The 21,427-nt window shown below is 42.6% G+C and overlaps 1 protein-coding gene across 1 annotated transcript in view; it reads right to left on the reverse strand.

The window, feature by feature from the left end:
* LOC106609787 (extracellular serine/threonine protein kinase FAM20C) overlaps positions 1-21,427 on the reverse strand; it is a 124,843-nt gene that overhangs the window by 3,250 nt on the left and 100,166 nt on the right. Inside the window, exons 4-8 of the mRNA XM_014208805.2 lie at positions 19,606-19,698; positions 12,852-12,967; positions 10,077-10,257; positions 9,663-9,772; positions 4,075-4,216 (exon numbers count right to left, since the gene is read on the reverse strand). Of these exons, the coding sequence (XP_014064280.1) occupies positions 4,075-4,216; positions 9,663-9,772; positions 10,077-10,257; positions 12,852-12,967; positions 19,606-19,698 (642 nt within the window). The remainder of the gene's footprint in view (positions 1-4,074; positions 4,217-9,662; positions 9,773-10,076; positions 10,258-12,851; positions 12,968-19,605; positions 19,699-21,427) is intronic.

The following is a 21,427-nucleotide window of genomic DNA, read 5'->3' on the forward strand; positions in this document are numbered from 1 at the left end:
TTGGAGATAATATACGACAACTACTAGAAATAATAGAACATCATGAAACATCTAAGAAGCCAGGCCTGGTATTTATACCGGATTTTGAAAAGACCTTTGATAAAGTAAGACTGGATTTAATTTATAAATGCCTGGAATTTTGACATTTTGGTGATTCTCTCTAAAAGTAATGTATAGCAACCCCAGGTATAAGATGTAAATAGCAGCTACTTTTCAGAGAGTTTTGAATTGTCAAGAGGAGTTAAACAAGGGTGTCCTCTGTCACAATATCTATTTGTTATGGCCATTGAAATGCTAGCTATTAAAATCATATCAAATAACATTACAGGATTAGAAATCCAAGGCTTAAAAACAAAGGTGTCTGCCGATGCCTCAAGTTTTATATTAAGTATGCAAGCTAGATCCCTGCAATGTCTCTTTGAAGATCTAGATAACTTTTCTGGACTCTCTGGACTAAAACCTAATTATGATACGTATTGGATCTTTAAAAAAACTTCTACATTACCCTGCAGTTTACCTATAAAATGGGCTGACAGTGAAGTAGACATACTTGATATTCATAACACAAAATATATAAATTAATTTAAACAGAAAACTTGTAAAAATAGACCAGATCCTGCAGCCATGGAGAGGTAAATACCTGTCTATTTATGGAAAAGTTGCTCTGATTAACTCTGTTTACTCACTTAGTTTGGCGATGCCTACTCCTGATGATTTGTTTTTAAAATCATATGAGCTAAATAGATTTCGCTTTATCTGGGATGCTAAACCATACACGAATATGAATTGGGTGGGTTGAGATGATCAAATAGAAAATACTAAACTTCTCTCTAAAAGCTTCACTTATTCAAAAGTTTTACTTGAACCCTAAATGGTTCTCAAGTGGATTACTAAAAAAATGACAACCATTGTTTAAAAATGGCTTTTTTGCCATGTCTAATTTTTTATTCATTTAAAATAATACTTTTTTAAAAGTGTCAGTTTTTTTCAAACAAGCATTGTAGAGCTGGCTACAATTTCAATTTAATCCCCCCGAAAAGATAGAACAAATATTACAACAAATATTATGGCTTAACTCAAATGTGCTGGTTGACAAAATACCTGTATTTATATTGTAAATTGGAATGGTAGAGTTATGTCTTTCATGGAGTTATCAGAATTGTGTGGGAAGGTTTGCTCAATACAAGATTACAACCAATTGATTTCAGCATTACCCCAAAAATCGAGCGGGAGGAGGTAGGGAACTGGTCTGTCTGCCCAATATAAAGGATCAAAACTGGCGGAGGAATAATAATAGCATTAATAGGAAAGTATACCAGTTTCATTTGAGGACCAGGATGTTGACAGCTGCGCCATACAGATTGCAAAATAGTTGAGAAGAGATTTTTGATGTACCTATTCCATGGTACTGGGTGTATGAGTTGATATATAAAATGACGCAAGATTCAAGACTTAATGCCCTTCAGCTAAAATTATTATATAGAATTCTTGCCACCAACAAAATCTTAAATTGGGGCATTCAATCATCAAAGCTCTGCAGATTTTGTTGTAATGATTAGGGAACCAATAGACCATTTATTTTGGTACTGCCCTCAATTAGCCTGTTTTTGGACTCAGGTTCAGAAATGGCTGAAAATGCATAACATTGATCTAAAACTGTACCATTGGGAGATCTGGAGAGACCGGGTCTGTCAATTACTAATATACTAATACACTTAGTAAAAGTATTTATCTTCAACTCGCAATCTGTGGATTCTATTCGATTAGATTGAAATTGTATGTTAAACATCACATCATAGTTGAAAGATATATGGTGCATCGAAATCCGAAGAGGGTGGCCAGCAGAGATAGGTGGGATGGGCTGAGGGAGCTGAGGGTTGGGATGTGGAATTGGAGACAAGTGGGAGTGCAGTTGCAGGGCGGGGGATAGAATGCTTCTACATCTGCATTGCTTGCTGTTTGGGGTTTTAGGCTGGGTTTTTATATAGCACTTTGTGACATCGGCTGATGTAAAAAGGGCGTTATAAATAGTGTGATTGATTTGAATGAATGACGGTCAAAGATAAAAGTTTTAAAAAATTACGTAAAAATAAAATATAACTAAAATTAAGTTTGAATGACACTGAGGGGCAGTGTTGTTACAGTTAATGCCGGTTCGCCTGAGGCTGATGCAGTGCAAGTGTTTGTACACATGCAACATACACACATTCTCATTCAAATGCACACACACACACACACACACACACACACACACACACACACACACACACACACACACACACACACACACACACACACACACACACACACACGTAAATAGTGCCATACATGCACTCAAACATATTCAGTTGGCCTTGCTGTTATGATTTTTGTTGTCCTTGATGTCTCTTGTTTTTTGCATTGTTGTTTTCTGTTTTTCTTTGTCTTTCTCTTTTTTCCCTTTTGTTCATTTTGTTGGTTGTTGGTGCATTGGAGGGGGGGTCTTGGGGTTGGGGAATGGAATCATTGTATTAATGTGGGGACAGCTCTTGGGGAACTGTAGGGGGGCTGGTAGGAGATCTGACGACATGCCCTTGATGTCACGTCCAGACCATTGTAAGAGGTCATTTGCCATAGTGGAGTGGTCAGGGCGTGACAGATGGTTGTTTTGGGTGGTTTTGGGGTTTTCTGTAGGTGGGATCGTGCTAGAATTCTATTTCTATGTTTCGTTTTCCATGTTTTGGCCGGGTATGGTTTCCAATCAGAGGCAGGTGTCTTTCGTTGTCTCTGATTGGAAGCCATACTTAGGCAGCCTGTTTTCCTTTGGGGTTTGTGGGTAGTTGTTTCCGTTTAGTCTAGTGTACCTGACAGGACTGTTGTTGGTCGTTTGTTGTTTTGTTGTTAAAGTGTATTCATTAAAGACAAAGATTGAGCACTATGCACGCTGCGCCTTGGTCTCCATTCGACGACCCTTATGACACTTGAGCAGGGCGTTGACCCTGGTTGCTGCTTCTGTCGCTCTGCACGGGAGGCTGTTAGATGACTAATGTGATCTAGTTGTTGAGCGGCTTGTTTTAAATATTCAATAAAAACAAATGTAAATAATGTATTATTTTAAAAGAATATCTGTCAAAGAATTAGCATACAGGAAATCTGTTCACAATGCGGACACAGTGGACAGATAAGACCATGTGTAGACGCATTTCTGAAAATGTGGGCACAATCATTATGTGGACAAGATCAGGACAAAGGATGCATGTTAGCGCCAGAAGTTTATTTATAAACTGGGTGGTTCCAGCCCTGAATGCTGATTGTCTGAAAGCCTTGGCATATCAGACTGTAGGTGGCAATCAACACCCATGCCCACACACTACAACCCTCCACCTCTCCTCCTGTTGCTGCCCAATAACTATCTGATACAGTTTCCCCTCGTGAGACCATCCTCATCCAGGTTGAACCCCCAATATCCCCCACCACCCAGGAGACCAGCTACACCTACAGGCTGAACCTGGTTGGGGATCTGCCCAGGAGATAACCCCCACCGCCCAGGAGACCAGCTACACTATCCAGGAGCTGCCCAGGAGACCAGCTACACTGTCCTTGGGGATCCGCCCAGGAGATAACCCCCACCGCACAGGAGACCAGCTACACTATCCTCAACCAGGTTGAACCCCCAATTGCCACCACCGTCCAGGAGACCAGCTACACCCAAACCGAATCAAAGAAGACGGGGAGAAAGTCCTGTAGTCCCCCCATTTTAGGGGACCAAAAGTATAGCAACAAATTCACTTATCTGTGTATTAAAGTAGTCAGAAGTTAAGTATTTTTGTCTTTATGTTTGAAATGATTCATTTTACTATGTTATTAAATATCGACGTTTAAATTATTTTTTTATTTTTTATTAAAATAAAAAAAATCGTATTTCTCATTGTTCAGGATGAATACAGGTGTCAGACGTTTCAGTCAGAGATCCAACTTCTTTCTGCCTCGAATTAGTAATTCTGGACATTTTTAATTGGTAAGCCCTTGATGTCTGCATGCCCAATGATACAGCAAACATGTCAGTTGGTGGAAAATATTAAAAAAGTCACTAACCTGCAACATTGGCTTAAAGGCACCAGAATAGACACCTCATCATGAGAATGCTTTCCAAACCCTCTCCCATTGTCGAGATGGATGATGAAGCTCTCATTACCAAACTTCTCAAACGTCTCGTAGTGATGACGATCCATGTTGCCTAAGGAGAGATGTCATTTTAGAAAGGGAGCCATGTTGTAGTTGTAGTGGAGAGTGCGGTAAGTTCAGCCAAAGTGGTAAGTTGAGCCACCCTTGTTTCTAGAAAACCATACACAAAATTAATAATTTGACCACATAATTATGAAGAGGTCATCATTTCATGGAGTCTGTGAACCAAGAAACCACATGGAAAAAGTGGTAAGCGAGTGAGGTCCGAAAACAGATTTCACCAAGTCAAATTAATGTATTGTGTTAGAGGGTTCATGATGCCAAAGTAGATAATTGTAAGGTTGTTCTATATATCATTAGGCATCCCTATAAGCTTCAATATGAGGTCCCAAACCTAGGATGAGAGTGTATCCTTGTAGCTGTGTGGGCTAATATAGTGCATTGCGATTGGAAACCCTAATTGGTCTACGTGGACAAGTTCTAGCCTTCTTTAGATGTTATCTGTCGGAAAGATATCAGTTTGTCTTTGTGGATGGTTTGTCCTCTGACAAATAAATAGTATGTTTCGGTGTTCCTCAAGGTTCCGTACTAGGACCACTATTGTTTTTACTATATATGCTACCTCTTGGTGATGTCATTCGGAAACACAATGTCAACTTTCACAGTTGTGAAGACGACACACAGCTGTACATTTCAATGAAACATGGTGAAGCTCCAAAATTGTCTACCCTGGAAGCCTGTCTTTTCAGACATAAGGAAGTGGAAAGCAAATGTTTTACTTTTAAACTCGGACAAAACATAGATGCTAGTTCTAGGTCCAAAGAAACAAAAAGATCTGCTGTCGGATCTGACAATGAATGTCAATGGTTGTATAATCGTCTCAAATAAAACTGTGAAGGACATCTGCCTTTCTCTGGACACTGATCTCTCTTTCCAAGAACATATCAAAAATATTTCAAGAGCAGCTTTTTTCCATTTTCGTAACATTGCAAAAATCTTAAACTTTTTGTCCAAAAATGCTTTTGTCACTTCACTTCCTACCTAACTCTCTGATATGGTCCTACTGTACATACAGTACCAGTCAAAATTTTGGACACACCTACTCATTCCAGGGTTTTTCTTTATTTTTTACTATTTTCTACATTGTAGAATAATGAAATAACACATATGGAATCATGTAGTAACCAACAAAGTGTTAAACAATTCAAAATATATTTTATATTTGAGATTCTTCAAAGTAGCCACCCTTTGCCTTGATGTCAGCTTTGCACACTATTAGCCTTTTCCGAACCAGCTTCATGAGGTAGTCACCTGAAATGCATTTCAATTAACAGGTGTGCCTTGTTAAAAGTTATTTCCTTCTTAATGTGTTTGAGCCAATCAGTTGTGTTGTGACAAGGTCAGAAGATAGCCCTATTTGGTAAAAGACCAAGTCCATATTATGGCAAGAACAGCTCAAATAAGCAAAGAGAAACGACAATCCATCATTACTTAAAGACATGAAGGTCAGTCAATCTGGAACATTTCGAGAACTTTGAAAGTCGCAAAAACCATCAAGCTCTATGATGAAACTGGCTCTCATGAGGACCGCCACAGGAAAGGAAGACCCAGAGTTACCTCTGCTGCAGAGGATAAGTTCATTAGAGTTAACTGCACCTCAGATTGCATGCAGCCCAAATAAATGCTTCACAGAGTTCAAGTAACAGACACATCTCAACATCAACTGTTCAGACACTGCGTGCATCAGGCCTTCATGGTCGAATTGCTGCAAAGAAACCACTACTAAAGAACACCAATAAAAAGAAGAGACTTGCTTGGGCCAAGAAACACGAGCAATTGATATTAGACCGGTAGAAATCTGTCCTTTGCTTAGTGGGACTATCATATGTTTTTCAACAGGACAATGACCCAACACACCTCCAGGCTGTGTAAGGTCTATTTGACCAAGAAGGAGAGTGATGGAGTGCTGTATCAGATGACCTGGCCTCCACAATCACCCAACCTCAGCCCAATTGAGATGGTTTGTGATGTTGGACTGCAGAGTGAAGGAAAAGCAGCCAACAAGTGCTCAGCATATGTTGGAACTCCTTCAAGACTGTTGGAAAAGCATTCCAGCTGAAGCTGGTTGAGAGAATGCCAAGAGTGTGCAAAGCTGTTTAAAACGTTTTGGTTACTACATGATTCCATATGTGTTATTTCATAATTTTGATGTCTTCACTATTATTCTAATAGTGAAACAAATAAAGAAATCCTTGAATAAGTAGGTGTGTCAAAACCTGTGACTGGTACTGTACTTATACCTACGCTATTGTTCGTAGAATTTCTAAGCAAACAGCTGGAGGCGGGGCTTTCTCCTATAGAGCTACATTTTTATGGAATGGTCTGCCGATCTATGTGAGAGACACAGACTTTACTGAAGACCCATATCTTCAGTAGGTCCTATGATTGAGTGTAGTCTGGCCCAGGGGTGCGAAGGTGAACGGGCACTGGAGTGACTAACCACCCTTGCTGTTATACCCTGCCTGGTTGGCCCTGTCCTGGGGTAACTTTGGATGGGCCACAGTCCCCCCCCACCCCCTGTCTTAGACTATTGCAGCATAGATACTGGAGACTATGTGCCTTTCTAGGGAGTTTTTCCTAGACACCATGCTTCTACATCTGCATTGCTTGCTATTTGGGGTTTAGGCTGGGTTTCTGTATAAGCACTTTCAATCAATCAATCAATCAATCAATCAATCAATCAATCAATCAATCAAATGTTTTTTATAAAGCCCTTTTTACATCAGCAACTGTCACAAAGTGCTTATAAAGAATCCCAGTCTAAAACCCCAAAGAGCAAGCAATACAGATGTGTCACGTCCTGACCAGTAGAGGGAGTATTTGTTTTTTATTTTGGTCAGGACGTGGCAGAGGGTATTTGTTTTATGTGGTTCGGGGTGGTGGTTTATTTAGTAGGGTGTTTGATTTATTATTTCCGGGTTTTTGGGTACTGTTCTATGTTAGTGTATTTCTATGTTCTGTCTAGTCTTTTGTATTTCTATGTTTTGTTTATTGGGGTTGGACTCTCAATTGGAGGCAGGTGTTTTCTCGTTGCCTCAGAGTCCTATATATCGGTATGTGTTTGGTTTAGTGTTTGTGGGAGATTGTTCCATGTATAGCCTTACAGGACTGTTTATTTGTCGTTGTGTTCTTTTGGTGTACATGTTTATTTTGATTTTTCCTTATTTCCGTAATAAAAGAAGATGAGTACACATATACCCGCTGCGTTTTGGTCTCAATCCGACGACAACCGTTACAAGATGTAGAAGCACAGTGGCTAGGAAAAACTCCCTAGAAAGAAAGGAACCAATGAAGAAATCTAGGGAGGACCCAGGCTCTGACGGGTGGTCTCTTCTGGCTGTGCCGGGTGGAGATTATAAGAGTTCCACTTTTTACATCAAAAGTTGTCACAAAGGGCTTTATAAATCATTTTTAAATGATTGATTGATGGCAAGTTGAGCAAACTCATTCTGATTGGCTGGGTCTGGCTCCCCTGTGAGGGAAATAAATTCATTAGGCCCTAATCTATGGATTTTACATGACTGTGCAGAGGCGCAGCCATGGGTGGGCCTGGCTCCCAAGTGGGTGGCCCTATGCCCTCCCAGGCCCACCCATGGCTGCGCTTCTGCACAGTCATGTGAAATCCATAGATCAGGGCCTAATGAATTTATTTCAATATACTGATTCCCTTATATGAACTGTAACTAATTTTTGTTCAGTATACAGTTGAAGTCGGAAGTTTACATACACTTAGGTTGGAGTCATTAAAACTCGTTTTTCAACCACTCCACAAATTTGTTGTTAACAAACCATAATTTTGGCAAGTCGGTTAGGACATCTACTTTGTGCATGACACAAGTCATTTTTCCAACAATTGTTTACAGACACATTATTTAACTTATAATTCACTGTATAACAATTGCAGTGGGTCAGAAGTTTACATACACTAAGTTGACTGTGCCTTTAAACAGCTTGGAAAATTCCAGAAAATTATGTCATGGCTTTAGAAGCTTCTGATAGGCTAATTGACATCATTTGAGTCAATTGGAGGTGTACCTGTGGATGTATTTCAAGGCCTACCTTCAAACTCAGTGCCTCTTTGGTTGACATCATGGGAAAATCAAAAGAAATCAGGCAAGACCTCAGAAAACAAATTGTAGACCTCCACAAGTCTGGTTCATCCTTGGGAGCAATTTCCAAACGCCTGAAGGTACCACGTTCATCTGTACAAACAATAGTACGCAAGTATAAACACCATGGGACCACGCAGCTGTCATATCGCTCAGGAAGGAGACACGTTCTGTTTCCTAGAGATGAATGTACTTTGGTGCGAAAAGTTAAAATGAATCCCAGAACAACAGCCAAGGACCCTGTGAAGATGCTGGAGGAAACCGGTACAAAAGTATCTATATCCACAGTAAAACGAGTCCTATATCGACATAACCTGAAAGGCCGCTCCGCAAGTAAGAAGCCACTGCTCCAAAACCGCCATATAAAAGCCATACTACAGTTTGCAGTAAGCAGTTACACCGGAGGGCCCCGGTGGCAATACATTAGTAAAACCAAAAGCTTACCTTGACTTGGAAGAGTTCCAGTGTTATGTTGGATAGTCATAGTCAGCTAGCTAACATAGCATCCCTCTGTTTTGAGCAGGGTGTTTGAGTAGGCTAAACTAGCTAGCTGCATTTGCTAACTAAGTGAAACTGAAAGTAAAAAAAAAACAAATGATAATCTCTTTCTCTTGCTTCTTCATTTTGGAAGAAATGTATTTGTTCAAAACTGTTCAACTATTGTCTTTTTTCTCTCTTTGAGTCAACTACTCACCACATTTTATGCACTGCAGTGCTAACTTATGCATTCAGTACTAGATTCATTCTCTGATCCTTTGATTGGGTGGACAACATGTCAGTTCATGCTCCAAGAGCTTTGACAGGTTGGAGGACGTCCCCTGGAGGTTCTCATAATTACTGTGTAAGTCTATGGAAGGGGGTGAGAACCATGAGCCTTCTAGGTTGTGTTGAAGTCAATGTACCCAGAGGACAAAGGAAGATAGCTGTCTTCCAGCTACACCATGGTGCTACCCTAGTGCTGCTGAGGCTACTGTAGACCTTCAATGCAAAACAGTGTTTTAATCAATTATTTGGTGACGTGGATATATTTAGTATAGTTTAATCTACAAAGGGTGACATTTTAAATGGTTAAAAAAAAATCATTGAGGATGGCTCTCCCCTTCCTCTGAGGAGCCTCCACTGATGTATGTAAGTCACAGGAGGTTGGTGCACATTAATTGGGAAGAACAGGCTTGTGGTAATGACTGGAGTGGAATAGTATCAAATACATTAAACACATGGTTTCCAGGTGTTTGATGCCATTCCATTTGCTCCTTTCTGGTCATTATTATGAGCCGTCCTCCCCGCAGCAGCCTCCTGTGAAGTATGTATTAAGAGGTGTGGTCTCACCCATGAGGAAGTCAAAGATGGTCATGTCCATGATGTCCAATAGACGGGTGCCGCTGTCATAGGGAGGGGTCTGTTTAACCTCTTCACAGTAGTCAGGGTCTACCTCCCACCTACACACACACACACAGCAGGCATGCAAATACACACACACACACACACACACACACACACACACACACACACACACACACACACACACACACACACACACACACACACACACACACACAGAGTACTTATCAGCACCTTAATAACCTATATACAGTATGTACATATACCTATTGAGTGAACAACCTTAAAATAAAACTGTTCAACATCTTAACTCTTCAAACTCTACATGGGAGTATAAGCCTGTATATAAATGCACCACTCTATTTGTTGTTATATTATGTCATCCTTGTATTGGTGCCTTACTCTGCTTTCTTGCGTTTGTTGTAGGATCGTCTCCAGGGGTTTCTCCAGGTCTTGCGTTTTGCCAGGGCCAGGTCTGGGAGGAAGGCAGCCAGGGAACCCTCGATCTGGTCTGGCTTACCGCACAGAGCATGCTCCGTAGAGCAGTAGTACGAACACTCCCCATAGAAACAGATGTTGTTGGCTGAGAAATTACATAGTTGACATGAGTGGCTTAGTTGGTGATATTGGTTTGTCAATTTGGTGACCAATAGAATCATCTACAGTCCTTAAACACAGTTGATATGTTCATACTGTATTTTATTATTATAATGTTTTGTATTTTATTAGGATCCCCATTAGCTAAAGCAGCAGCTACTCTTCCTGGGCTCCACACAAAACATACAACATGACATAATACAGAACATTAATAGACAAGAACAGAACCACATACATTTAAAATAATAATACACTTTCATACATTTATGTCTTAGTATTCCAAGCATCATGTACTCATTATAACGGCAACACCGTAGCCATTCATTTGACCATATATTGCATCCTTTGCTCTACTGTTACAATTACTTTGCCTAAGCAGGTCCTGATATCCTAATCTCACAGCATCCTTGAATCCTGATATCCTAATCTCACAGCATCCTTGAATCCTGATATCCTAATCTCACAGCATCCTTTAATCCTGATATCCTAAACTCACAGCATCTTTGAATCCTGATATCCTAATCTCACAGCATCCTTTAATCCTGATATCCTAAACTGACAGCATCTTTGAATCCTGATATCCTAATCTCACAGCATCCTTGAATCCTGATATCCTAATCTCACAGCATCCTTGAATCCCGATATCCTAATCTCACAGCATCCTTGAATCCTGATATCCTAATCTCACAGCATCCTTTAATCCTGATATCCTAAACTCACAGCATCTTTGAATCCTGATATCCTAATCTCACAGCATCCTTTAATCCTGATATCCTAAACTCACAGCATCCTTTAATCCTGATATCCTAAACTCACAGCATCCTTGAATCCTGATATCCTAATCTCACAGCATCCTTGAATCCTGATATCCTAATCTCACAGCATCCTTGAATTCTGATATCCTAATCTCACAGCATCCTTGAATTCTGATATCCTAATTTTACAGCATCCTTGAATCCTGATATCCTAATCTCACAGCACCAGTTGTGTAAATACCTCACAACATCAGGAACCAACTGTGTCCTTAGTTCTTTCGTTTGACGCCAATACTATGCATAATTATCTGATTCATAGACGCTACCCACTGGACACACAACGTTGGTTGCATGTCATTTCTATGAAATTACATTGAACCAACGTGGAATAGACGTTGAATTGGCGTCTGTGCCCAGTGGGTACTGAATGCAAGTGCAACACACGAAAATGGAAGTTTCACCAAAGTTGTTAACTCCTGCTCAGTTCCTCTTGCGTGAAAAGAGACACATATCATATCGTAAGGAGTTGCACCTAAGTTTCACCACTGCTTTGTTCACCTCACATGAATGCAGCAACCTTATTCGCTAAATTCCCCTGACATGAACAAAGCTACAATAAAAGTATGTGGACACCCCTTCAAATTTGTGGATTCGGCTATTTTAGCCACACCCATTGCTGTATAAAATCGAGCTCACAGCCATGCAATCTCCAAAGACAAACATCGGCACTAGAATGGCACTACTGAAGAGCTCAGTGGCTTTCAACGTGGCACCTTCATAGGATGCCACCGTTCCAATAAGTTAGTTAGTCAAATTTATGCCATGCTAGAGCTGCTCTGGTCAACTGTAAGTGCTGCTATTGTGAAGTGGAAACTTCTAGGAGCAACAACATCTCAGCCACAAAGTGGTAGGACATGCAAGCTCACAGAATGGACTGCCGAGTGCTGAAGCGGGTAGTGCGTAAAAATAGTCTCCTTGATTGCAACACTCACTACCGAGTTCCAAACTGCCTCTGGAAGCAATGTCAGCACAATAACTGTTCGTCAGGAGCTTCATGAAATGGGTTTCCATGGCCAAGCAGCTGCACACAAGCCTAAGATCACCATGCACACTGCCAAGCGTCGGCTGGAGTGGTGTAAAGCTCGCCGCCATTGCACTTTGGAGCAGTGGAAACTTGTTCTCTGGATTGATGAATCACGCTTCACCATCTGGCAGTCCGACGGGCACATGTGGGTTTGGCAGATGCCAGGAGAACGCTACCTGCCCCAATGCATAGTGCCAACTGTACATTTTGGCGTAGGAATAATGGTCTGGGGCTGTTTTCCATGGTTCGGGCTAGGGTCCTTAAAGCTACAGCATACAATGACATTCTAGACGATTCTGTGCTTCCAACATTGAGGCAACAGTTTGGGGAAGGCCCTTTACTGTTTCAGCATGACAATGTCCCCGTGCACAAAGCGAGGTCCATACAGAAATGGTATGTCGAGATTAGTGTGGAAGAACTTGACTGGCCTGCACAGAGCCCTAAACTCAACCCCCCTGATGTGAATAAAGAAAGCTACATTACTTTGTTAAATTCCCCTGACTTGAATAAAGCTACCTTGTTTTCCTAAATTCCCCTGACATGAATAAAGCTAACCTGTTTTGCTAAATTCCCCTAACGTGAACAAAGCTACATTGTTTCTCTAAAGCTTCCCTTGTCAGTTTCATTGAATTTGACTCATTCAGTTTCATTGCTCAAGACAACTGTGTTTGAACCTCAGACCACTGTCCTATAGGACACTGACACAGAGAACAGAGGAGTGTAGCGTGTCTGGCTCAGTACCTGGTGAGATGAAGAAGGTTCTCCACAGCTTCTTGTCTCTGGTCACATCCTTGATCTCTTTAGTCATATTCAATAGTCTACCAGCTACAGGAGGGACACGGCGGAAATCCAGGATCCTGCAACAGGACATAGAGAGACAAATAGGTCCACATGCTATGCCACCATATTTATTCTGCTATTCTTCTTCAAGTAAAGTGCACTGTAGTTTCTTTTAACACCACCAGAGGTAGCTGTGACATAAGAAAGAGCACTCTGCCTTGAACTGCTACAGTAACACCCTAGGTCATCACAGAAAGTCTAAATGATTTCACATCAAAAGCTCAAGTTACTCTATTCTAAATCAGCGATGATGATGATCTAATCAACCATGCTTGGTCTTAATTTACACCATGCGTAGTTCTGACATATGCTATGTTTCTATTCTACTCTACTGCAATGTGGGAAGGAGACAGTTATCCAGCGAAGCCACGAGTTGGACACATGCCTCTGATGATGATTCATCTGTGTGTGAACCCAGGTATGTGCACAGAATATTGGCATGTGTGGGCGCAGATGTGTATGTGTGTATGTCCTGTGAATGTGTGTATGCATGAACTATGCAGATGTTCTGTGTTTATAGTATTCTCAGCACGTATGAGACCACTCCAGGGAGATGGAGTCTTCTAACATGAACAGTCTCTCTCTCTCTCTCTCTCTCTGTCAGTCCCTCTCTCTCTCTCTGTCAGTCCCTCTCTCTCTCTCTGTCAGTCTCTCTCTCAGTCCCCTCTCTCTCTCTCTCTCTCTCTCTCTCTCTCTCTCTCTCTGTCCCTCTCTCTCTCTCTGAGTGCTGTTATTCCTGTCTCTGTGTGTGCTACAGACTAATTTTATGCATGTATAACCCCCCTTCTGTTAATGATGACACCACTGTTAACCAGGGATGCTTCAATATTTACCTACCGACATGGACTAGGCCTGGGGACACAGAGAGAGAGGGAGGAAGAGAGAGAGAGAGAGGCATAGCCTTGCTATTGAGAAAGGTCGCCGTAGGCAGACCTGGCTCTCAAGAGAAGACAGGCTATGTGCACACTGCCCACAAAATGAGGTGGAAACTGAGCTGCACTTCCTAACCTACCAAATGTATGACCATATTAAAGACACATATTTCCCTCAGATTACACAGACACAAAGATTTTTTTTTTTTAAATAAACTCCCAAATCAGTTGGGTAAAATACCACAGTGTGCAATCACAGCAGCAAGATTTGTGATCCGTTACCACAAGAAAAGGGCAACCATTGAAGAACAAACACCATTTTAAATAAAACCCATATTTATTTCATTTTTTTTTTTACTTTAACTATTTGCACATCGTTACACTGTATATATTCATACTATGACACTTGAAATGTCTTTATTCTTTTGGAACTTGTGTGAGTGTAATATTTACTGTTGACTTTTTATTGTTTATTTCACTTTTGTTTATCCATTTCACTTGCTTTGGCAAGGTCAAATGTTTGAGGATCTGAGGACTCATGCCAAATCTGTTCAGTCTCCCGAAAGCCTATTCCCCTTCAGGAGACTGAAAAGATTTGGTATGGGTCCTCAGATTCTCAAAAAGTCCTACAGCTGCACCATCGAGAGCATCCTGACTGGTTGCATCACTGTCTGGTATGGCAACTGCTCGGCCTCCGACCGCAAGGCACTACAGAGGGTAGTGTGTACGGCTCAGTACATCACTGGGGCCAAGCTTCCTGCCATCCAGGACCTCTATACCTGGCAGTGTCAGAGGAAGGCCCTAAAAAATGTCAAACTCCAGCCACCCTAGTCATAGACTGTTCTCTCTCTTACCGCACGACAAGCAGTACCGGAGCGCAAAGTCTAGGTCCAAAAGGCTTCTTAACAGCTTCTACCCCCAAGCCATAAGACTCCTGAACAGCTAATCAAATGGCTACCCAGACTATTTACATTGCCTCTTTTACGCTGCTGCTACTCTGTTTATTATCTACGCATAGTCACTTTTACTGTACCTACATGTAGATATTACCTCAATTTCCTCGACTAACCGGTGACATATACAATTTGATTTGATTTAAACATATGTTTCCCATGCCAATAAAGCCCCTTGAATTGAATTGAGAGGGAGAGAAAAGAGAGAGAGAGAGCAAGAGAGAGAAAGAGAGGGAGGGAGACAGAGAGACAGAGAGAGATAGCCAGAGAAAAAGACACAGAGAGAGAGAGCGAACAAGGAAGTAGTTCTGGATTCAATTTCCCTTCGTCACTCTGCTCTTATCCCTCCATCCTCCTTCCTCTACCTCCACCCTCCTCTACCTCCACCCTCCTCTACCTCCACCCTCCCTCCTCTCCTACCTCCACCCTCTCTCCTCTCCCTCTACCTTCACCCTCCTCTACCTCCATCCTCCCTCCTCTACCTTCCACCCTCCTGTCCCTCCATCCTCCTCTACCCTTCCTCTTCTATCTCCACCCTCCCTCCTCTACCTCCACCCTCCTTTACCTCCACCCTCCTCTCCCTCCATCCTCCTCTACCTCTACCCTTCCTCTTCTACCTCCACCCTCCCCTCCATCTACCTCCACCCTACTCTATCCCCACCCTCCTCTACCTCCACCCTACCCCTCCCTCCTCTATTTCTACCTCCACCCTCCCTCCCTCCCTCCCTCCTCAACCTCTACCTCCCTCTTCTACCTCTACCTCCACCCTACATCCTCCCTCCTTTTTTCCTCCATCCTCTACCTCTACCGTCTACCTCCATCCTCCCCCTTCTTTGCCTCCCTCCTCTACCTTCCACCCTCCATCATTTCAAAGGAAGCCGAGATATTTAAGACAGCATTTCCTCCTTTTAATCCAATCAGATAATTAATGGTGCATAGAGCCCACCTTAAAATCCCAAATGGAAAGTGTGTGCCTGTGTTTGTGCACATACCTGTGTGTGTGTGTGTCTGCGGCCTCCTGGGAGATAAGCAACCTCAGCCTCGATAGTTAGCCCGTACCCGACGACAACGCTGAAGCTTTCAATTAGGCCAGAAACCAAACGTGAAAAACTAAACGACTGCTTTGGCTAACCCTAACCCTAACCCAAGTCTCTGCCTGGCTTATATTTAGAAGGTGTGTGGCAGACTGTCTGCTATTGCTGAATGCTGAATTGTGCCTCCAGGCTAATACAGCTTTATACTCTATCTATGTACACTGTGTATGTATGTATGTGTGTGAAAGACTAAGAGATAACAAGTACATTATCATCACCATCTTCACACCACAGTTGACTACAACTGAGCCAGACAGAGAAAAGCCTTGCTGTGTGAAAAGGGCTACGACAGGTGACTACAAACTATATAGTATCAATGAGCTGAAAGAAAACTATTAGACCTCCATGTCACTACAGTATGTAGCTATGGAGACCGAAGCGTAACCATGTGTAACCGATGTGAAATGGCTAGTTAGTTAGCGGTGGTGCGCGCTAATAGCATTTCAATCAGTGACGTCACTCGCTCTGAGACTTGAAGTAGGGTTTCCCCTTGGGTTGCAAGGGCCGTGGCTTTTGTGGCGCGATGGGTAACGATTCTTCGTGGGTGTCAGTTGTTGATGTGTGCAAGGGTCCCTGGTTCGAGCCCGGGTTGGGGCGAAGATATACAGAGCAGAACCATGGCAGTATTTTAATACAGAGCTTAACCATCATGGCAGTATTATTATAATATGGAGCGTAACCATGGAAGGATTATTATAATACGGCACGCAACCATAGCAGTATTACTATAACACGGAGTGTAACCATCATGGCAGTATTATTATAATACGGAGCATAACCATGGCAGCATTATTATAATACGGAGCATAACCATGGCAACATTATTATAAAAATGGAGCGTAACCATGGCAGTATTATTATAATATGGAGTGTAACTGTCACGTCCTGACCATAGAAAGATGTTATTTTCTATGGTAGAGTAGGTCAGGGCGTGACAGGGTTTTCTTCTATGTTTTCTATTTCTATGTTCAGGTTCTAGTTTTGTATTTCTATGTTGGGGTTTTGTTTGGGATGATCTCCAATTAGAGGCAGCTGGTCCTCGTTGTCTCTAATTGGAGATCATACTTAAGTAGGGGTTTTTTCCACCTGGGTTTGTGGGAGATTATCTTTGAGTCAGTGTATGTTTCAACGCTGTGTCACGGTTTGTTGTTTTGTCATTCAATTTATTTATGTATTGCATAGTTTCACAGTGTAAATAAAATGTGGAACGACACACACGCTGCACTTTCGTCCGCTTCTTCTAACGACAGCCGTGACAGTAACCATGGCAGTATTATAATAATACGGAGCGTAACCATGGTAGTATTATTATAGTTTGGAGCTTAACCATCATGGCAGTATTATTATAATACGGAGCATAACCATGGCAGCATTATTATAACACGGAGCGTAACCATGGCAGTATTATTATAATATGGAGCTTAACTATCATGGGAGTATTATTATAATACGGCACTCAACCATAGCAGTATTACTATAATACGGAGTGTAACCATCATGGCAGTATTATTATAATACGGAGCATAACCATGGCAGCATTATTATAATATGGATCTTAACCATGGCAGTATTATAATAATACGGAGCGTAACCATGGCAGTATTATTATAGTCTGGAGCTTTACCATCATGGCAGTATTATTATAATACGGATTGTAACCATCATGGCAGTACTATTATAATACAGAGCGTAACCATGGCAGAATTATTATTGTCACACCCTGATCTGTTTCACCTTTCCTTGTTATTGTCTCCACCCCCTCCAGGTGTTGCTTGTTTTCCCCAGTGTATTTATCCCAGTGTTTTCTGTCTCTCTATGCCAGTTCGTCTTGTATGTCCAAGTCAACCAGCGTTTTTTCCTGTTCTTTTGCTATTTCTCCTTTTTCTAGTCCTCCCGGTTTTGACCCTTGCCTGTTTCTGAACTCTGTACCTGCCTGCCTGACCATTCTGCCTGCCTTGACCTCGAGCCTGCCTGCCACTCTGTACCTTGTGGACTCTGATCTGGTTTTCACATTTTGCCTAGCCATGACCATTCTCTTGCCTACTCCTTTTGGATTATTAAACATCTAAGACTCCAACCATCTGCCTCCTTTGTCTGCATCTGGGTCTCGCCTTGAGTTATGATAGTACGAACTGGCCATGACAGACCCAGCAGACTTGGACCAGCTTTGACACACTGTCTCCCTGCAGGGAGCCACCATTGGGAGACATGAGGAGCTGTTACAGGACCTTCTAGAAGGGCATTGTTCTCTGACAGAACGCCACAACCAAGGGTTTAAGGCTACTATGGAGCTAATTAAGGAGTTATAATATGCTATCTTCAATCGGTCTGAAGGGAACGAAGATGGCTGTAGCTCAAAAATGAGCGAGCACTGAGAAAGAAAGCCCTGACAGGTACCAGGATCTCCAGAATATCACTCCGGAGGAGGTAAGCAGGGTTCTCGGGGAACTGAGGTAGGCTGTACCAACTCACCACGAAAAGGAAAAGAATGTACCGGGAGGTTGGGGTCTCTCAGGGATGGGCACTCCTCCGGAGTGATATTCTGGAGATCCTGGTACCTGTCAGGGCTTTCTTTCTCAGTGCTCGCTCATTTTTGAGCCACAGCCATCTTCGTTCCCTTCGGACCAATCGAAGACAGCATATATTATTACGCTAATGTCGGGAAGGGCGCTCTCCTGGGCCACGGCTGTATGGAAGCAACAACACACCCTTTGTTGTCATCTGGAGGAATTCATGGCAGAGGTCAGGAAGGTATTGGATTCTCCGGTATCTGGGAGAGAGGCGGCCAGTAAACTTCTTGATTTACATCAAAACTCCTGTAGTGTGGCAGACTACGCAGTGGATTTTCGCATGTTGGCCGCCGAGAGTGCCTGGAATCCGGAGTCTCTCTTCGATACCTTTCTTCACAGATTTTCTGAGGTGGTAAAAGATGAGCTAGCTGCTCGGGAATTGCCGGTGGATGTCGACTCATGCATCGCCCTAACCATTAGAATTGATGGACGCTTAAGGGAACACAGGAGTGAGAGGTCTGGCCTTGGACACACTCGGTCACCCGCTATGGCTCGCTCATCTTCGAAGGAATCTAGAAGTTCCCGAAGGCAGTTTCCCGAGAGGATCCGAAGCCACCTGAGCTCCCTCATGAATTATCAACGACGGGTGAGTTGGATTCTCCTGAGCCTATGCAATTGGGAAGAGCTAGGTTATCGGTTGGGGAACGCTCACGTAGGCTGAATCCCAACTGTTGTCTGTACTGTGGAGGGGCAGGAAATTACATAGCTACCTGCCCTGTTAGGAAACCCTTGTCTCTGGTGGGTACAAGTACTTTGGTGAGTCAGACTGGGAGTATATTATATTTATATCTTTATTTTCTGTATTTCTTTCTCGACACATATTGATGCCACATGTACAGTAAATTATGACAAAATGAGTGTCTGGTTAACTCCGGAGGTGGTGGGTGTCTGATTAACTCCGGAGGTGGTGGGTGTCTGGCTAACTCCGGAGGTGGTGGGTGTCTGGCTAACTCCGGAGGTGGTGGGTGTCTGGCTAACTCCGGAGGTGGTGGGTGTCTGGCTAACTCCAGAGTTGGTGGGTGTCTGGCTAACTCCAGAGGTGGTGGGTGTCTGACTAACTCCGGAGGTGGTGGGTGTCTGGCTAACTCCGGAGGTGGTGGGTGTACACACAGACACACACACACTGTGGATTCTTTGTGTCAGGTACAGTTGTGTGTGTGATTTACCTGTCCAGATGAAAGGCAGCAATCTCAGCATTGTGTCTCTCAAAGTCCGAAAAGTAGAAGAAGTCAGGGGGCGTCTCCTGCTCTCGGGTCTGCCTGCAGGGGAAAGGGCAAAGGTCAGAGGTTTACAACCCTGTTCTCTTAACCCATACAAGAAAATAAGCTCTGGGTAGGCACAGATCTAGGATCAGCTTCCCCTTCCCAAAGCATAACCTTAGGAGAAAGAACGCTGCATTGACCTTAGATCAGTGTCAAGGTAGATCAAAGTTTTATCTGGGTAGATAGACGTTGCTCTAGGCACAGATCTAGGATTTTAAGATGCCAACTTCTATACCTAACAAAGACACACCGCCTACCACAAAAACAAGGCCCTCTCTGAAGCACAAACAGAGGTGAAGCCACAATTGAAACTTTGTGGATTGTATTGTGGCTTTTTGTTTGAGACTGGAGAGATTCAAGGTTACTGTAGCCCTCTACCGTACCTATTTCTGGAGTCCTATGATCCTCCCTGAAAATGCTTTCCACACACTGTCTGACCGAAAGCTCTGACTGTTTAAAAAAAGCTTTTTAAGGCTTAACCCTCTCAGAGAGCCCAACAGAGAGGATGAGTCTGGAGGCGAGACACAAAGGAGTCATAGGCATTGAAGCTGAAGAAAAACAGACATACACTTTGGTACCTTTAGATTATCAACGAGCTGACACAGAAGGTATGTTTTTCAGTAAAGACATGATAGCAAGTTGAACTGCAGTTCACAAACTCTGTTAATCACAACAACAAAAATCCCACAAAACATCCAACATCTACGTGTAGTCAGGGTGTATTGCTGATTAATAGAAGGAATGTAGCTGAGATGAGACTGTTCCATCCATTCAATGACATGCTTCACGTTCCCTCTCACACTGTTGTTTACACACGCTTTAGAAGAATAAAACACAATCAGAGAAGTAGTTTCAGGAGAAATGGGTCTGCAACCTCCTCCACATCCATACCTACTCTGCAGGCCTTATCTCATCAGCTGAGGAGTGGTAGTGAGCAGAGAAGAGGAGGGACAGGAGGAGGATTGTAAACAGATTGTTATCTTGGCAAGGCAATGCGCTACGCTCTCTCTCTTCTTCTATCACTCTTTCTCACCCTTCCTCTCTCTCTTTCTTCCTCCCTCAAGCACTTCTCTGTCTCTCTATTCCCCCTTTCTTCCTCACACTCTCCCCCTCATGTCCCTCCCTCTCTCTCTCTGTAGCCTTCAGCTGTGTGTGATTGTTGCTCCACAGCTGTGAAGCTGACATATGCACCAATCATTACATAACTCACCCGGAATCATGGAACACTCCACAACGCATTCCTAACTCTCTACTAACACTTCCTCATCCCTCCTTCCTTCCTTACTCAGCTCTCTCTTGCTGTCTCTTTTTCTTTCTCTTTCTCTCCCTCTTTCTCTCTCTCTCCCTCTCCCACTATTTCTCTCTCTCTCTCTCTCTTGTTTATCCTCAAAGACCAGTCAGCTTGCAGATTCTATCTTCTTCTAAGAAGAAGACTACAGGGACCGCTAATTTGAAACAGACTGTCTTTGCCTGATGAGAATAACAACAGTGAAAAAGTGACCCTGCTTAGGCCTACGTATGATGTTTGGTTACACTGTAAAACATTTCCTGTAAAATGTACAGTAACTTATTGGCAGAAATTACAGTACCAAGTGAGTTACTATAATCTCATTCACAGTACTAATTACAATTACAGCATATTACTGTAATTATCTAGTGACATATTACCCATTGTTCTTTGCAAGTCTTCATGTTTACATTTTGGTCATTTAGCATGCATTCTTGT

Source organism: Salmo salar, chromosome ssa01, assembly GCF_905237065.1.
Source record: "Salmo salar chromosome ssa01, Ssal_v3.1, whole genome shotgun sequence".
Taxonomy (NCBI): Eukaryota; Metazoa; Chordata; class Actinopteri; order Salmoniformes; family Salmonidae; genus Salmo; species Salmo salar.